Source organism: Oncorhynchus clarkii, unplaced genomic scaffold, assembly GCF_045791955.1.
Source record: "Oncorhynchus clarkii lewisi isolate Uvic-CL-2024 unplaced genomic scaffold, UVic_Ocla_1.0 unplaced_contig_3088_pilon_pilon, whole genome shotgun sequence".
In the NCBI taxonomy this organism is placed as follows: Eukaryota; Metazoa; Chordata; class Actinopteri; order Salmoniformes; family Salmonidae; genus Oncorhynchus; species Oncorhynchus clarkii.
Window position 1 is genome coordinate 39140 of NW_027258288.1, and position 16163 is coordinate 55302.

Here is a 16163-nt window from a genome sequence, read left to right on the forward strand (position 1 = left end):
AAAGAAACCGTGGATTGATGGCAGCATTCGCGTGAAACTGAAAGCACGAACCACTGCTTTTAACCAGGGCAAGGTGACCGGAAACATGACCGAATACAAACAGTGTAGCTATTCCCTCCACAAGGCAATCAAACAAGCTAAGCGCCAGTATAGAGTCAAAGTAGAGTCGCAATTCAACGGCTCAGACACAAGAGGTATGTGGCAGGGTCTACAGTCAATCACGGATTACAAAAAGAAAACCAGCCCCGTCGCAGACCAGGATGTCTTGCTCCCAGACAGACTAAATAACTTTTTTGCCCGCTTTGAGGACAATACAGTGCTACTGACACGGCCCGCAACCAAAACCTGCGGAATCTTCTTCACTGCAGCCGATGTGAGTTAAACATTAAACGTGTTAACCCTCGCAAGGCTGCAGGACCAGACGGCATCCCCAGCCACGTCCTCAGAGCATGCGCAGACCAGTTGGCTGGTGTGTTTACGGACATATTCAATCAATCCTTATCCCAGTCTGCTGTTCCCACATGCTTCAAGAGGGCCACCATTGTCCCTGTTCCCAAGAAAACTAAGGTAACTGAGCTAAACGACTCAGTTCCGTCATCATGAAGTGCTTTGAGAGACTAGTCAAGGACCATATCACCTCCACCCTACCTGACACCCTAGACCCACTCCAATTTGCTTACCGCCCAAATAGGTCCAGAGACGACGCAATCGCAACCACACTGCACACTGCCCTAACCCATCTGGACAAGAGGAATACCTATGTGAGAATGCTGTTCATCGACTATAGCTCAGCATTTAACACCATAGTACCCTCCAAACTCGTCATCAAGCTCGAGACCCTGCGCAACTGGGTACTGGACTTCCTGACGGGCCACCCCCAGGTGGTGAGGGTAGGTAACATCTCCACCCCGCTGATCCTCAACACTGGGGCCCCACAAGGGTGCGCTCTGAGACCTCTCCTGTACTCCCTGTTCACCCACGACTGTGTGGCCATGCACGCCTCCAACTCAATCATCAAGTTTGCGGACGACACTACAGTGGTATGCTTGATTACCAACAACGACGAGACGGCCTACAGGTAGGAGGTGAGGGCCCTCGGAGTGTGGTGTCAGGAAAATAACCTCACACTCAACGTCAACAAAACAAAGGAGATGATTGTGGACTTCAGGAAATAGCAGAGGGAACACCCCCCTATCCACATCGACGGGACAGTAGTGGAGAGGTTAGTAAGTTAAGTTCCTCGGCGTACACATCACGGACAAACTGAATTGGTCCACCCACACAGACAGCGTCGTGAAGAAGGCGCCTCTTCAACCTCAGGAGGCTGAAGAAATTCGGCTTGTCACCAAAAGCACTCACAAACTTCTACAGATGCACAATCGAGAGCATCCTGTCGGGCTGTATCACCGCCTGGTACGGCAACTGCTCCGCCCACAACCATAAGGCTCTCCAGTGGGTAGTGAGGTCTGCACAACGCATCACCGGGGGCAAACTACCTGCCCTCCAGGACACCTAAACCACCCGATGTCACAGGAAGGCCATAAAGATCATCAAGGACAACAACCAACCGAGCCACTGCCTGTTCACCCCGCTATCATCCAGAAGGCGAGGTCAGTACAGGTGCATCAAAGCAGGGACCGAGAGACTGAAAAACAGCTTCTATTTCAAGGCCATCAGACTGTTAAACAGCCACCACTAACATTGAGTGGCTGCTGCCAACACACTGACTCAACTACAGCCACTTTAATAATGGAAATTGATGTAAAATATATCACTAACCACTTTAAACAATGCTACTTAATATCATGTTTACATACCCTACATTACTCATCTCATACAGTGGGGCTAAAAAAGTATTTAGTCAGCCACCAATTGTGCAAGTTCTCCCACTTAATAAAAAGATGAGAGGCCTGTAATGTTCATCATAGGTACACTTCAACTATGACAGACAAAATTAGAAAAAAAAATCCAGAAAACATTGTAGAATTTTTAATGAATTTATTTGCAAATGATGGTGGAAAATAAGTATTTGGTCACCTACAAACAAGCAAGATTTCTGGCTCTCACAGACCTGTAACTTCTTCTTTAAGAGGCTCCTCTGTTCTCCACTCGTTACCTGTATTAATGGAACCTGTTTGAACTTGTTATCAGTATAAAAAGACACCTGTCCACAACCTCAAACACTCACACTCCAAACTCCACTATGGCCAAGACCAAAGAGCTGTCAAAGGACACCAGAAACAAAATTGTAGACCTGCACCAGGCTGGGAAGACTGAATCTGCAATAGGTAAGCAGCTTGGTTTGAAGAAATCAACTGTGGGAGCAGTTATTAGGAAATGGAAGACATACAAGACCACTGATAATCTCCCCCGATCTGGGGCTCCGCGCAAGATCTCACCCCGTGGGGTCAAAATGATCACAAGAACGGTGAGCAAAAATCCCAGAACCACACGGGGGGACCTAGTGAATGAACTGCAGAGAGCTGGGACCAAAGTAACAAAGCCTACAATCAGTAACACACTACGCCGACAGGGACTCAAATCCTGCAGTGCCAGACGTGTCCCCCTGCTTAAGCCAGTACATGTCCAGACCCGTCTGAAGTTTGCTAGAGTGCATTTGGATGATCCAGAAGAAGATTGGGAGAATGTCCTATGGTCAGATGAAACCAAAATATAACTTTTTGGTAAAAACTCAACTCGTCGTGTTTGGAGGACAAAGAATGCTGAGTTGCTTCCAAAGAACACCATACCTACTGTGAAGCATGGGGGTGGAAACATCATGCTTTGGGGCTGTTTTTCCGCAAAGGGACCAGGACGACTGATCTGTGTAAAGGAAAGAATGAATGGGGCCATGTATCGTGAGATATTGAGGGAAAACCTCCTTCCATCAGCAAGGGCATTGAAGATGAAACGTGGCTGGGTCTTTCAGCATGACAATGATCCCAAACACACCACCGGGTAACGAAGGAGTGGCTTCGTAAGAAGCATTTCAAGGTCCTGGAGTGGCCTAACCAGTCTCCAGATCTCAACCCCATAGAAAATCTTTGGAGGGAGTTGAAAGTCCGTGTTGCCCAGCAACAATCCCAAAACATCACTGCTCTAGAGGAGATCTGCATGGAGGAATGGGCCAAAATACCAGCAACAGTGTGTGAAAACCTTGTGAAGACTTACAGAAAACGTTTGACCTCTGTCATTGCCAACAAAGGGTATATAACAAAGTATTGAGATAAACTTTTGTTATTGACCAAATACTTATTTTCCACCATAATTTGCAAATAAATTCATTAAAAATCCTACAATGTGATTTTCTGTATTTTTTCTTCTAATTTTGTCTGTCATAGTTGAAGTGTACATATGAAGAAAATTACAGGCCTCTCTCATATTTTTAAGTGGGAGAACTTGCACAATTGGTGGCTGACTAAATACTTTTTTGCCCCACTGTATGTGAGAATGCTATTCATTGACTATAGCTCAGCATTCAACGCCATAGTGCCTTCAGAGCTCATCAATAAGCGAAGGACCTTGGGACTAAACACCTCCCTCTGCAACTGGATCCTGGACTTCCTGACGGGCCGCCCCCAGGAGGTAAAGGGAGGTAACGACATCTGCCACACTGATCCTCAACACGAGCCCCTCAGGGGTGCGTGCTCAGTCCCCTCCTGTACTCCCTGTTCACCCACGACTGCGTGGCCAGGCACGACTCCAACACCATTATCAAGTTTGCAGACATCACAACAGTGGTAGGCCTGATCCCCGACAACAACGAGACAGCCTATAGGGAGGAGGTCAGAGACCTGGCCGGGTGGTGCCAGAATAACAACCTATCTCTCAACGTAACCAAGACTAAAGAGATGATTGTGGACTTCAGGAAAAGGAGGACCAAACATAAGTATTTGGTCAAAAACAAAAGTTTATCTCAATACTTTGTTATATACCCTTTGTTGGCAATGACAGAGGTCAAACGTTTTCTGTTCCTGAGAAAGCAGTATATCGTTTGCATTGTGCTCGTCAGACTCATTAAAGGAAAAAAAGGATTCTGCCAGTCTGTGGTGAGTAATCACAGTCCTGATGTCCAGAAGTTATTTTCGATCATAAGAGACGGTAGCGGCAACATTATGTACATTATAAGTAAAAAAACAAGTTAAAAACAACGCAAATAAAAAAAACACAATTGGTTGGGGACACGTAACACGACGGCCTTCTTCTCCAGTGCTATTTTACAACTGTCATACCCAATCATCCGAACACAAAATAAAAGCTTGTTTTTACTCCAATGTTTGTAAACATAGTAAAAGTACACAAACACTATAACTTACCATTTTGATATCCTGGACGGTCAGTCCTTGCATCCATAGCTTTGTCTGTAAATTTAAGAGTGGTTACATTTATCCAGCCCTATCCCTCAGCTTTTTACCAAAACAGGGCCAGGGAAGACGTTTGGTTATTGTTTCAACTGCGGATTGACACTTTAAGATGGGTGGGGAATAACACATAAATTCTTCAGAAACACTGTTCTGTTAATAATTCCCTAAGGCTTATTGCAACATACTGGCCGCCTACTCGTCTTCAGTTATTCCATGGTACTGACTACTTCCTGATGTTATGGAATGATAAAGAAATGTGGGCGATTACTGAGAAACATCCTCCTTTAACTTGTCACAGAATTCTAATGACTTCCATAGAGGGGTGTTGAGTAAAAACCTTCCAGAGAACCATTGTGAGTGGGAGTCATGCCTATTCTTCCAACATTGACACATTGAATAAACAATCTGAAGCATTCTATCAATTAACACACGCTAGTTTTAAGCGTATGTTACAGAAAGGGTAGGTTTAAGGCCCTTTCTTACCAAGTCCTTTCCTCACTCCTGAGTCCTAAAGTAATGCCTTGGCACGTTGAGGAGAAAGTGACACTTTGAGAATGAGGAACCATTGCAGGAAAACGTTCAATAACAGATTTATTTTCATCACAGAAAAACTGATAGGCTACTACAGGATTCTCTAGACATGGGATTTCACCAACTATCTTTCTTTCCTCAAACCGTGGCAGAACTTAACTGCTTTATAGTGGTGAATGTGGTATTTTCTGGTTTATTTGAATAGGGACAGGTACAAACACATTAACACATTTAATAAACAATAATCTGATGCATTGCACCATAGTGTATAGCTCATACTAGTTTTCAACACCTGACTAGAGGTGTTGATTGTGTTTCTGGAATATGGTGAGTCATTGTCAGTGGTGTAAAGTACTTAGGTACAAATACTTGAAATACTTGTCTTTGTCCAGCAACCGGCTCAGAGGCTCACAGACTGTTGATAGGTGTGGCATGAACTTTGCAAGATAGTTTGCAAAGCCGATGAGACGCTGTACTCCTTTTGCATCAGACGGGTTTGGCTTGTCGAGGATCACTCTGTCTTTGTCTAGGTCCGGCTTCGGGCCTTTGGCCGAGAGAATGCGACCATGGAAGTGGACATCTTTCACCTTGAACTGCAGCTTCTTCTGGCCAAGGCGAAGCTTAACTGATCGGCAGCGCTCCATCAGTGCCAGGAGCTTCACATCATGAATACATTCTGCTTCTTCGTCTGTGTCACCACAGCCTACGATCAGGACATCATCAGCGATGGGTTCAATGCCCTTGAGCCCAGCCAGTAACTCGTGCTGCTTGCGTTGGTATACCTCAGGCGCCACTGAGACACCAAACGGGAGCTTGAGCCAGCGTTTCCCACCCCAGGGGGTCCAGAAGGTAGTCATGAAGCTGCTTTCTTCGTCCAGCATACATTGAAGGAATGCATCTCGGGCATCCACCAAGGTGAAGATCCTGGCCTTGGGAAGCTTGTAGAGGACATCCTCTAGTGTCGGCATGATGTAGTGGGATCGTTTCAGTGCTTGGTTCAGATGCTTTGGGTCGATGCAGACCCTCAGCTTCTCTGTTTTTTTCACTATGCCCATATTGCTGATCCAGTCAGTTGGTTTAGTCACAGATGTCATGTGGCCATCGGCCTCATACTTGTCCAGCTGGGCCTTCACAGCCACTTTCATTGCAATGGACACATTGCGAGGAGCACACTGGACTGGAGTGATGCTCTCATCCACTTCAAAGTGTACCTCCCCAGGCACTGATTCAACGGGCCTGTTGAATACATCGTCATATCTGCTGAGTAGTTGTTCTTTGGACAGGGGTCCATGCTGGACATTATCCACAATGTGCAGATCATTTGGTATCATACTGTACACATACCTAAACCTGAACTAAATACTATGTCAGGTATCATACAGTATACATACCTAAACCTGAACTAAATACTATGTCAGGTATCATACAGTATACATACCTAAACCTGAACTAAATACTATGTCAGGTATCATACAGTATACACACCTTAACCTGGGCTAAATACTATGTCAGGTATCATACAGTATACACACCTTAACCTGGGCTAAATACTGTGTCAGGTATCATACTGTACACATACCTAAACCTGAACTAAATACTATGTCAGGTATCATACAGTATACATACCTAAACCTGAACTAAATACTATGTCAGGTTTCATACAGTATACATACCTAAACCTGAACTAAATACTATGTCAGGTATCATACAGTATACATACCTAAACCTGAACTAAATACTATGTCAGGTATCATACAGTAGACATACCTAAACCTGAACTAAATACTATGTCAGGTATCATACAGTATACATACCTAAACCTGAACTAAATACTATGTCAGGTATCATACAGTATACATACCTAAACCTGAACTAAATACTATGTCAGGTATCATACAGTATACATACCTACAGCCTGAACTAAATACTATGTCAGGTATCATACAGTATACATACCTAAACCTGAACTAAATACTATGTCAGGTATCATACAGTATACATACCTAATACATACAGGTATCATACAGTATACATACCTAAACCTGAACTAAATACTATGTCAGGTATCATACAGTATACATACCTAAACCTGAACTAAATACTATGTCAGGTATTAGGCGTTTGCATGTAGAGCCTGAGAGGAGAGAATGTTGACTGGTTTTCACAATCTCAAACTCCAGCTTGTTTTTGCGTCCACGAATTACACTTTCGGTCACAAAGATGCCCATAGAGCTCATAAGCTCTCCTGAGTACAGCTTTAGTCTAGTATCACTGGGCAAGAGGTGTGTGCCAGGTGCCAGGTTGATTTTGTCTTTGTAGCTCATTACGTTGCTTGTTGTGTAATCGTAGTGTCACAAACCATTTCTTCCCTCGAGTGTACAGCCCCAATTGATTCATGCATGTAAATGTCCCTTTCACTGTTCTGAAACTGAGTGACATCATCAACACAGTAAATCTTGCCCTCACTCACCCGTCTTTCTTTTGAGACACACTTTTACAAAGTGATTATTAGTTCCACAAGCTCTGCATGGTTTTCCGTAGGCAGAGCAGTGCTCTTTGCCTCGTGCCTGTGTATTTTCACAGTATTAACATCAATGCAGGTGTAGCAGCACGGTGGCTAGGAAAAACTCCCTAAAAAAACCTAGGAAGAAACCTAGAGAGGAACCAGGCTATGAGGGGTGGCCAGTCCTCTTCTGGCTGTGCCGGGTGGAGATTATAACAGATTACTTTTACTTTAGTCATTTCTTTTATTAAGGTTTCTTTCCTTTTACTCATGACATTTGGGTACTTTTTCCACCACTGGTCATTGTATCTATCATGTACATTTCAGCCGCATTTGGTCAAATTGAATGTACAGTGGACACCACCCATTTCCTCATCCTTATTACTCCACCCCCTTCACCTGAGCAGGGATATAAGGCCAGAGCTGCTTCATCACCGCACAACTGCCTCTTCAATCTACTGCTCCTAAATACTTGTAAGTTCATTTAAGAATTTGAGGTAACTCCTATTTTAACGTGTGTTTTTTAATTTATGTACAGGGAATAGCCAGTTAAATTAGGTCTTAATGAGATGCATTTCTATTACTTTTGTGTATTATTTAGTTGTTTTTTACATTTGTCATTTAGAACTGGAATTATCCATTCTCATTATAAAAGGGCTAGGACATTTCCTCTCTCTTCCTTTTGTCTAAATGTGTTTTGCTCCTTCCTGTTTGTGTGGGTGTTTACTATAATTAATAAACAGCAGCAAATAAACAATATAAATTCTCTCTTTCAGAATCATGAGTAAGAACTACATGAGCACCGAGAGGATTCTGCTGAAAGAGGACTACCTCCTCTCCAACAATGGACAATTTAAAGCTATCTTTCAGGTACAATAGTTAGTGAAACACTTACATTTCAATTATATTAACATTAGATATCTGGTCTGCAACTTATTTTGACCTTAGAAATGTTTTTTGTAGGGATGTAACGATTCATGCTGTGATCAGACAGACCGTGTCATTAAATCAATGCTGTGTAATAAATTATGTAGTCAAACTTTAATTATATATTTAAAAAATGTTTCATGGATATGTGTACAACAAAAGTTCAACATTCACCTTCTGCTTCCATTAACGTCAAGCCATCTAGCATACAGTTTGATGCATTCGATAAATCCAACATATGCACCACACAGAACTCACTGCAACTGGCTCTGCAACGCAATGCTGCAAGGCAAACGCAGCGTTCAATTGGAAATTATGTTGCATATGTTGGATTTATGCATCAAACTGTATGTGTAGACGGCTTGACATTAATGGTAGCAGAAAAAGTTACTGGCAAAGTGAGAGGATTTAACTCTGGTGCCTTCAGCTGAACCTTAATCTTGAAACATTATTTTTATTCTCTTATATATATATATATATATATATATATATATATATATATATATATATATATATATATATATATACACCTTTCAAAAGTTTGGGGCCACTTAGAAATGTCATTGTTTTTGAAAGATAAGCACATTTGTCAATTAAAATAACATAAAATTGATCAGAAATAGGTTCGATTACAGGCTCAAAATGTCCAGCAACAAAGAACTTTCTTCTGAAACTCGTCAGTCTATTATTATTCTGAGAAATGAAGGCTATTCCATGTGAGAAATTGCCAAGAAACTAAAGATCGAGGCATCTGTTTTTTCTCTAAGTAAGAAAAGCTATTCAAGAATTTACTGGATAAAAAAAAAAGATAATGATCATTCTGATTAATTACACCAACAGAAAAATACACTTATTTTATTTTTTCTCCTACACAGCAACTGTAGTAGGAGAATCATCAGCGAGCATCTTCTGGATCCGAAATGTATTAAATACGTAAATTAAAATCTTTACCATTACAAATGTAGACAGAGGACAGAGAAAAGCTGATATAATTTGGTATGCCTTTAAGGTGTACATTGGGGCGGCAAGTAGCCCAGTGGTTAAAGCGTTGGGCCAGTAACCGAAAGGTTGCTAGATTGAATCCCTGAGCTGACAAGGAAAAAAATCTGTCCTTCTGCCCCCAAACAAGGCAGTTAACCAACTGTTCCTAGGCCGTCATTGTAAATAAATGTGTTCTGACTTGCCTAGTTAAATACCATTTTTTTTAAACATTAGGGGAATGATAATCTCATACTCTGCAAAAAGTTACATCTGATTTAGAAATTAAAATGCAAGATAAATAAATCACAATCTTAGAAAGCCCATAAATCTTTACAAGATAAAGAAGAAAATAACATTTTCTGAATTTACGCAGGAATACGATCTTTTACTTTTGAAGAGAGCCAACAACTACAGGTTAAACTCAAATAAAGCATATTACTTAATGGAAGATAACCCTGGTAAATATCTCACAAAACGAATACACGCTAAACCAGTTATAATTGTAAAATATACAAATTCATGTTAATTAGAAACAACGCAATTAATGACCATTTTAAAAGCTTTATGGAAATTGATATAAATCTGAATTAAACAGTTGGACGAATCCTATAGCCTTAGACTCAACAACCCTGAAGCAATTATCAGCAGACGAAAAATAAATCACTCAACAGAGACCACCAAAAAATAAATATTAGATGCTTTTAAAACATTCGCGTGGAGAAAAAGCACCAGGAATGGATAGCTTTATCATCGAGTTACCTGCTGAATGGACTTAAAATATATTTCATTTTTATTGTCCAGGTTCACGATCAGAAATAGTTTTGGTAGTTTTTCTTTAAACAATCAGTGTATACTAGATACATGGGCTCCGATATGAGACACAAATGATGTTTTAGTAGGAAACGATATGGTTTGATTAGAGAACGAATTGAGATTCAGTTCGATGCGATATGATTCTATGCACTGTTGCATGAACACATTAATTTCCCATTCTAAATGAATATCTGCTGCTGATGTAGATCATGAGATAGATGTTTTTATTTCACCTTTATTTAACCAGGTAGGCTAGTTTAGAACTGTCACGAACCGGCTCAAAGCCCGTAACAAAAGGGAGACAACGTGGAGATAAGGAGTAACAAAATATATATTTATTAACTAAAGCAACTAAGGAAAATATACAATGGTGTGTGTAATCAGTAATCAGTATTGTAAGTGAGTGTTTTGCATGCATGAATGTGATAATGCAGGGTTTTGAAAGGTGCTAAAGCAAACAACCAAAAACCACCAAGAAACACAACAAAAAAACCTATCAAAGTGTCTGCATGGAGAGAGTCTCCTCCATGAATGGGGAAGTGGTGTATTTATCCTGGGAAACACCTGGGCCCAGGTGTTTCCCATGTAGCTGACGACCCTCCCAACTCCGCCCACCAGCATCCTAATAAGGGAATAACAAAGAGAGAATACGGCAGACAGAGTGGGAGGGTCGTCACAGAACTATCTCATTTACAACTGCGACCTGGCCAAGATAAAGAGTTACACATGGAATAAACAAGCATAGACTCAATAACACAGTAGAAAAAAAAGTCTATATACAGTGTATGCAAATGGCGTGAGGAGTTAAGGCAATAAATAGGCCATAGTAGCAAAGTAATTACAATTTAACAGATTAACAGATTATTAGAGCATACAGGTTGCAGTGGTGGGTGGTATATGGGGCCTTGGTAACAAAACGGATGGCACTGTGATAGACTGCATCCAGTTTGCTGACAGGAGTATTGGATAGTCAGTTTTACGAGGGTAAGTTTGGCGGTGTGAGTGAAGGCGGCTTTGTTGCGAAATATAAAGCTGATTCTAGATTTCATTTTAGATTGGAGATGTTTGATATACGTCTGGAAGGAGAGTTTACAGTCTAGCCACACACCTAGAATGTGGACAACTACAAATTCCTAAGTCAGAACCGTCCAGAGTAGTGATGCTAGTTGTGCGGGTGGGTGCGGGCAGCGAACGTTTGAAAAGCATGCATTTTGTTTTACTAGCGTTTAAGAGCAGTTGGAGGCCACGGAAGGAGTGTTGTATGGCATTGAAGCTCGTTTGGCGGTTAGTTAAGTGTCCAAAGAAGGGCCAGATGTATACAGAATGGTGTCGTCTGCGTAGAGGTGGATCAGGGAATCACCCGCAGCAAGAGCGACATCGTTGATATATACAGAGAAAAGAGTCGGCCCGAGAATTGAACCCTGTGGCACCCCCATAGAGACTGCCAGAGTTCCGGACAACAGGCAGGGCAGGATGCATATAGGTCTATAACAGTTTTGGTCTAGAGTGTCACCTCCTTTGAAGAGGGGGAGGACCACGGCAGCTTTCCAATATTTAGGGATCTCGGACGATACGAAAGAGCGGTTGAACAGACTGGTAATAGGGGTTGCAACAATGGCGGCAGATCATTTTAGAAAGAGGGTCCAGATTGTCTAGCCCAGCTGATTTGTACGGGTCCAGGTTTAGCAGCTCTTTCAGAACATCTGTTATCTGGATTTGGGTGAAGGAGAAGCTGGGGAGGCTCGGGCAAGTAGCTGCGGGTGGTGCGGAGCTGGTAGTCAGGAGGAAAGCATGGCCAGCTGTAGAGATGCTTATTGAAATTTCCGATTTATCATGGATTTATCAGTGGTGACCATGTTACCTAGCCTCAGTGCAGTGGGCAGCTGGGAGGAGGTGCTCTCGTTTTCCATGGACTTTACAGTGTCCCAAAACATTTTGGAGTTTCTGTTTGAAAAAGCTAGCCTTTGCTTTCTTGACTGACTGCGTGTATTGGTTCCTGACTTCCCTGAACAGTTGCATATTGCGGGGACTATTCGATGCTAGTGCAGTCCGCCACAGGATGTTTTTGTGCTGGTCGAGGGCAGTCAGGTCTGGAGTTCTACATTTTTTTGAAAGGGGCATGCTTATTTAAGATGGTGAGGAAATTACTTTTAAAGAACGACCAGGCATCCTCGACTGACGGGATGAGGTCAATATCCTTCCAGGATACCTTGGCCAGGTCGATTAGAAAGGCCTGCTCTTAGAAGTGTTTTAGGGAGCGTTTGACAGTGATGAGGGGTGGTCATTTGACTGTGGACCCATAGCGGATACAGGCAATGAGGCAGTGATAGCTGAGATCCTGATTGAAAACAGCAGAGGTGTATTTGGAGGGCAAGTTGGTCAGGATAATGTCTATGAGGGTGCCCATGTTTTTGGATTTAGGGTTGTACCTAGTGGGTTCCTTGACAATTTGTGAGATTGAGGGCATCTAGCTTAGATTGTAGGACTGCTGGGATGTTAAGCATATCCCAGTTTAGGTCACCTAACAGAACGAACTCTGAAGAGGAGGGTCAATCAATTCACATATGGTGTCCAGGGCACAGCTGGGAGCTGAGGGGGGTCTATAACAGGCGACAACAGTAAGAAACTTAATTCTGGAGGGATTCATTTTTAGAATTAGAAGCTCAAACTGTTTGGGCGTAGACCTGGAAAGTATGACAGAACTTTGCAAGCTATCTCTGCAGTAGATTGCAACTCCTCCCCCTTTGGCAGTTCTATCTTGATGGAAAATGTTGTAGTTTGGTATGGAAATCTCAGAATTCAGACACGGCAAGGACATCAGGGTTGGTGGAGTGTGCTAAAGCAGTGAGTAAAACAAATGTAGGGTGGCGGCTTCTGATAACATGCATGAAACCAAGGCTTTTTCGAAGTCAACAAATGAGTGCCTGGGGACACGCAGGACCTGGGTTCTGTGTGTGTGTGCGTGCGTGTAAATGATGTATGTCTATATAGGCACCTGAGCTGAGCAATAGAGACTAGGCATCTACCATCCCACTCAATGTGGTCTCCGAGCATTTCGTATTATTCTGTAAGTAAATCCAAGACACTGCATTTTGTATGGATATGCAGTGGCGATTTTAGCATGTAAATCTTGGTGGGTGAACAAAAAAAATAGTTTTAGATGCATGACAGCAACGCCAATACAACACTAAGCAATACACAAATTGCACTATAATGGTGACAAATGGTGCCCACAAACTGTTAGGGCCTACATAAAGCTGTCCCAACAGCAGAGCTTTCTTTTCAGCACAATTGCGTAAATCATTATCACTGCTACACCTGGCTATCAGTGGAGCCTTGTCTGGCAGCGACACGGTTAATTCATAATTTACTGCCCTTTAAAAAAACATAGCTGATATGGCTGACTTGCTTAAACAAATGTGGTTTCTACTGATAATTGAGTTGTACAAACTATGGCATAAGGGGACAATGAGCAGATAAGAGGCAATCTGTAATTTCGAGTACGACATTAATGAGCGGACGCAGTCAATATAGCTTTAAGCACTTTTGAAATCTACAGCGACAGAATTCAGAACATGGGCCGTTCTTACAGCATTCTCCCTGCACACCAAGTCAGTACCATAGGATAAAGGGGGCATATAAGCAGACAATGAAAGCTCTTACAATATTAAATGATTACATTACTCTAAAATAGGCTACATGGGCACCACCAAGTCAGAACAGTAGGGGGGGGGAAGGGACCAAATTATTAGGGTGAGGCACATGGGCTACTAACAGCTTACTACACAAAATACACGTAGTAGTACTTTCTTAGCTACAGTATACATATCTCCCTGTCATATTACATAATTTATGCAGCTGCAAACAAGACATTTTTGGACTCCCCTTGTTGTGCCGTGCTCACTTGAACAGGAAGGTGGCGCGGCGGTCCTTGTGGGCAGATTTTTCATCAGTCTGGCATTTCCTGGATTTATGGTGCTTTCAAGACAATTGGGAACTCGGGAGGGGGGGGGGGGACAAGGTTGAATCATGACGTCAGTGATCTTCAGGTCGGAGCTCTAGAAAGAGGCCCGAGTTCACAACTTTGAATTCAGAGTTGAATGACCGTTCAAAAATGTATTTTCCCAGTCTGAGCGTGTTTTTTTCCCCAGAGTTCCCTGTTGTCTTGAACTCATTAAAGTCTGAGATTTCCAAGTTTCCAGTTGTTTTGAATGCGGCAGAAGGCATGCTGGATTGACAGCATGGCCAATGTATTCAAACTTTTCTGGTCCATGGTGTTGAATGTTTATCCTTTTAAGCTTGGAATAGAGACCCTTAAACCCAGACTTGGACCAAATACCCTCTCCACTGAATAGCAGACTAGTGATTGCTTTGCAATGCTTGCAGTTAGCCACTGATTCTTTCCAAACCACTCATTGTTGAATTTGCATTTTCCAACTTGTGTAATGTTTATGGTTGATGAGCAGCAATACATTTTATCTATAATTTCTCTTCATATGACAAGGATTGAAAAGGATTTGCCAGCAGACTGTCACCGTGATTCATGAAGATGACTGCTTGCTAGCTAAAATTTTGAAAGTATGATGTTGACATGATCAGTCCAATCAAATCTACGGTAGATATAACGTGATTTAACAATTTATCTGTGGCCAACGACCTTGAGCCTTCTTGGATGGGCACTTCTAATGTAACTATGGCAGCACCCATGGGACTTGAATTTGAGGTCTCAATGTATATTTTGCAGTTATGTGGTGTCCCAATGAGTGACAGAACATTGAGCCAATCACTGCACAACTAGAATACATTACCAACCCCTAAGCTCTGTATTTTCCAATGGCTGTCCCACCACCACAGAAAGCAATGAACTATGCTGAAACACCTGCATTTTGAAGCTGCCTTACTCAAGAAAGCAAAAAAGAGACCATGTTTGTATGCGGATTTATTCACTTTTTAAAATTGTAATGTTTTTACATTGTTTGCAAACTGATATGTGACACGTATTAATGCCAAAAAACATACAAAACAGGCTCTGCCCTCAATGACGGGTCACCATTGATATGTTACGTTTCCTAATGTGTGTATTCATTTGTGGATGCCCATTATACATTCTGATTGATATGTTACGAATTGCAGATTTTAATTTAGAATGGGAAATGAAAATCTTAGTGCATCAAACCAAATCGCATTGATTCATTCTCTAATCAAACCGCATCGAATTGTTTCAAATGAAAATGTATAATTCCTGTATCATATCGCAGACCAAGTATCTAGATACGTATCGAATGGAATAAATGCACACCCCTAATATTTTGATTTAGCTGACGAACACTTGCCGCGAATATTGAAAAATAATTTTGGAAATATTTTTCACCCTAAACTTTAAGTAATCATTTAAAAGTGGATGAAAGGAATGCACAGCAGTACAGAGGTCATCTTTGTCTAACATGTTTATATGAAAATTAATTTTCTCTTTGCAGACCGATGGCAACTTTGTGCTCTACGGTTGGGGTCGGGTTGTCTGGGCATCAAACACTGTGAACAAAGATGCTCAGAGGCTCATCCTCCAACAGGATGGCAACCTGGTCATCTACACCACACAGGACCATCCCATTTGGTCAAGTAACACCGCCCGTTGCAACAATACACAAAGAGGCCACCTCACCCTCACTGACAAAGGTACCCTGGAGCTCTACAGAGACCGAGTGGTGATCTGGACATCGTAACATCGACCGGCCCAACAATGCACAAAGAGGTCACCTCACCCTCCCTGACGAAGGTGCCCTGATGCTCTACAGTCCCAGAAATGTGGTCTGGTGCTCTCGTGAGGACACTAGTAATGAGGCAGAGTAACATCTTCACTTGACCATACCTGTCTACATCTACCACTAAACTGTATTCAAAAGCCTTGAGGCTTTAACCCTTTGATTTGGTCAAATAAAACTGTATTGACTTAAAGTAGTCATTTGTGTTGTAATTCTGTGCATTGTGTCAGGTACTCTATATTCAAAAGACAAACATCACTAACTTTTCATGAAGAAAATAGC

The 16163-nt window shown here is 42.1% G+C and overlaps 1 protein-coding gene across 1 annotated transcript; it reads left to right on the plus strand.

Annotated features, from left to right (window-relative positions):
- Positions 1–7803: 7803 nt before the first annotated feature.
- LOC139396485 (B-type lectin plumieribetin-like) lies at positions 7804–16074 on the plus strand. Its single transcript, XM_071143507.1, has 3 exons — positions 7804–7872; positions 8175–8268; positions 15597–16074. Exons 2-3 carry the CDS (start codon positions 8179–8181, stop codon positions 15840–15842), a joined length of 336 nt encoding a protein of 111 aa, XP_070999608.1. The 5' UTR covers positions 7804–7872; positions 8175–8178; the 3' UTR covers positions 15843–16074.
- The last annotated feature ends 89 nt before the right edge of the window (positions 16075–16163 follow it).